The sequence below is a fragment of the Portunus trituberculatus genome, chromosome 9, assembly GCF_017591435.1.
Source record: "Portunus trituberculatus isolate SZX2019 chromosome 9, ASM1759143v1, whole genome shotgun sequence".
Lineage (NCBI taxonomy): Eukaryota > Metazoa > Arthropoda > Malacostraca > Decapoda > Portunidae > Portunus > Portunus trituberculatus.
The window spans coordinates 7,372,501-7,375,000 of record NC_059263.1 but is presented as its reverse complement, the minus strand read 5'-3'; the positions used below and the strand labels follow the sequence as shown (position 1 = coordinate 7,375,000).

At 45.3% G+C, this 2,500-nt stretch overlaps 1 protein-coding gene across 3 annotated transcripts in view; it reads left to right on the top strand.

Annotated features, from left to right (window-relative positions):
• Positions 1–2,500, top strand: part of LOC123501568 (probable GPI-anchored adhesin-like protein PGA55) — an 8,916-nt gene that overhangs the window by 1,178 nt on the left and 5,238 nt on the right. For 2 of the 3 annotated variants that reach the window (XM_045250464.1, XM_045250466.1), the window contains exons 2-3: positions 1,093–1,572; positions 2,285–2,500. The exon at positions 2,285–2,500 is cut by the window's right edge and continues 206 nt beyond it. In XM_045250464.1, coding sequence (XP_045106399.1) covers positions 1,125–1,572; positions 2,285–2,500 — 664 coding nt within the window. In that variant the 5' untranslated portion in view covers positions 1,093–1,124. Of the gene's footprint in view, positions 1–1,069; positions 1,573–2,284 lie in introns of all 3 variants that reach the window. The other variant, XM_045250465.1, reaches the window with a different exon arrangement.

Here is a 2,500-nt window from a genome sequence, read left to right as displayed (position 1 = left end):
GAAGGAAGACGGTGGACTAAGGTGAAGGTAATAGTGTTGCAGGTAAAGGAGGACAGGTAACATCGCGGGGACGGTACAACGTAATCTTATCATTCCTCTTTATATTGCCTTCTCAGTATGGCATGGACAGGGAACGGGGAGAGGGAGGGGAAAAGTAGGGACGATATCTCTCTCTCTCTCTCTCTCTCTCTCTCTCTCTCTCTCTCTCTCTCTTCCTTCCCCTGCGCCGTAATATATGGCCTTAGTAATAAGTAGGGATAGATTATGTGATTATCATTCATGAAATGGTGTTACTGAAGTGTTCTAAAAGATGCAACAAGGATGACAAGGATAGCAAAACATTTAGAACGGATCTGATGCAGGTGTTGAGGAGTCCTGAGGTGTAACAAGGCTGACAATTAAATTTCCTCTGATTGAAGTGAAGTACTGAAAAGTCCCCAGCGATATGGAAGCAGTGATGTAGATAAGATTAAGCGCCTGTCCGCACCAGTAACCACTCTTTTGAAAACAAACTTTGCAAACTGTCAAAAAACGTTTACACAATTTGCAAACTATTTCCATAATGCTTCCCTAACTGTTCCTAGAATGTTTCTCAAATATTTGCAAGCTTTTCCTACATTGTTAAAAAGGTTTCCCAAAAGCTTACAAGCAGTTCATACCACCAGGGCATACGTGGTAAGGTGAGTAATCAGGACAGGACAAGATCTGAAGAGAACCTGCTGGAGGCAATGAAGTGACTCAAGAATGTGACATGGCTGCCATAGCTAAGGATACAGAGGGTTGGGTCAGGACATGAGGTGACGGCTTAAAGATTGAGAGTAGCAGTTGAAAAAAATGCGAAAAGATAATTCTCCAAAATTGTGCCAGATAAATGGAATAGAATCTTTATAATCGCATTGATCACACCCAAGCGAATAGGAAGCTATTAAAATGATTCAACACCCTTTTAAATATAGGCATGATTGATGAATATAGGAAGATAATTATGCTTGATGGCTTCCTGCAACCTCCTTAAGCTTTTTCTGGAAATGTATTCATGTTTACTCCTATTTTGTTACTATCAATATAGCACCTGTGTTCTCCAATCAACAGCCGCCACGCCCTCACCTCACCTGCACGTCAAGATGCGGGCCGCACGTGGGCGGTGGCCCGGCCTCTCCTTGCTTCTGCTGGTGGCGCTGTTGGCCTGCCCCTGCTACGCTGCCGGGCTCTCCTTAGCAGGGGAGACTCAGGAAGTGGCATATGAAACATGGGAAGCTATAGATTCAGAAGATGGATTATCGAACAGCACAGATACGGAAACGGCCAGCACAGATGCAGAAACGAATAGCACAGATGTAATAACGACCAGCACAGATGCAGAAACGAATAGCACAGATGTAATAACGACCAGCACAGATGCAGAAACGAATAGCACAGATGTAATAACGACCAGCACAGATACGAGTGATGGATCATCGACCACTAAGAAGCCGAACACTGAACCAACGTCAGATGGCAGCACCCCGACAGGCGACACCAAACCGCCCACAAACAACCCCACCACCACAACACCCACCCCGCCTCATGATGGTAAGTGGCGATTCATCCTTCTTGCTTCACTCACACTGTCCTGCACCCCCCTCCCCTCCCTCCCTCACACTTGTCCCTCTGACGCCCATGCATCCTTCTCCAATATTATAAGTAAACAGATTTCGTACTGAGCGTTTGGGCAAAGCGTGGCATGAGAGGGGATTGCCTCGCCCATCGCCCTGCCACGTCAGCCACAACACTCATCTTTCCACGTGATATATGTTGACTATCAATTGCTTCAACAGAAATCTGAATAGGTATATCTTTTTTTTTTCTTTTTTAGTACGAATGCAAAATATGATACATGTTTTATTTCTTTGAGTGTAATGTCTTGACACCGCTGCTTTCCGACGCTGTCAGTGCCCAACCATGGCCGCCCACCACGTGTCAGGCGCAGGCAGATGATGAAGATCATTTCCTCTATCTATCACCTACTATAGTGAAAACTTTCCTTCCCGCACCTGCCACGCACCTTCCTGTGCTTCGCGGTGGCGAGAAAGAAGTAGCTATACTTCAGAACAGTAGAGGACCTTTAATTAAAGTTATAGACTGGGCAAACAGCGGAAAGCCCGCTCCCCATCCGAGCCACACCAACACGCTAGTGTAATGAACCTGAATCAAACAGCTATAAGTGTAAGAACCTTATTTTGTTATTTGAAACCTCTTCTAATCCTTTACGATCCTCCTTCTAATCCTCTACTTCACTTCTCAGACCTAACCCTCTATGAGTACACGAAGGAGGAACTGAATGTCACAGCAGAGATATTAGCGAAATGCAGCAGCCTAGCGTCAAGCAAGAGAAGCAGTACTGGAAGCGTGATGGACTCTCCTGCAGGCTGGTGGAAGCTGAAGAAAGAGCAGACGCAGGAAGTGATATCTTCAACCATTGATAATTTTTGTATAAACGATACTTCTCCTGAATGCGATA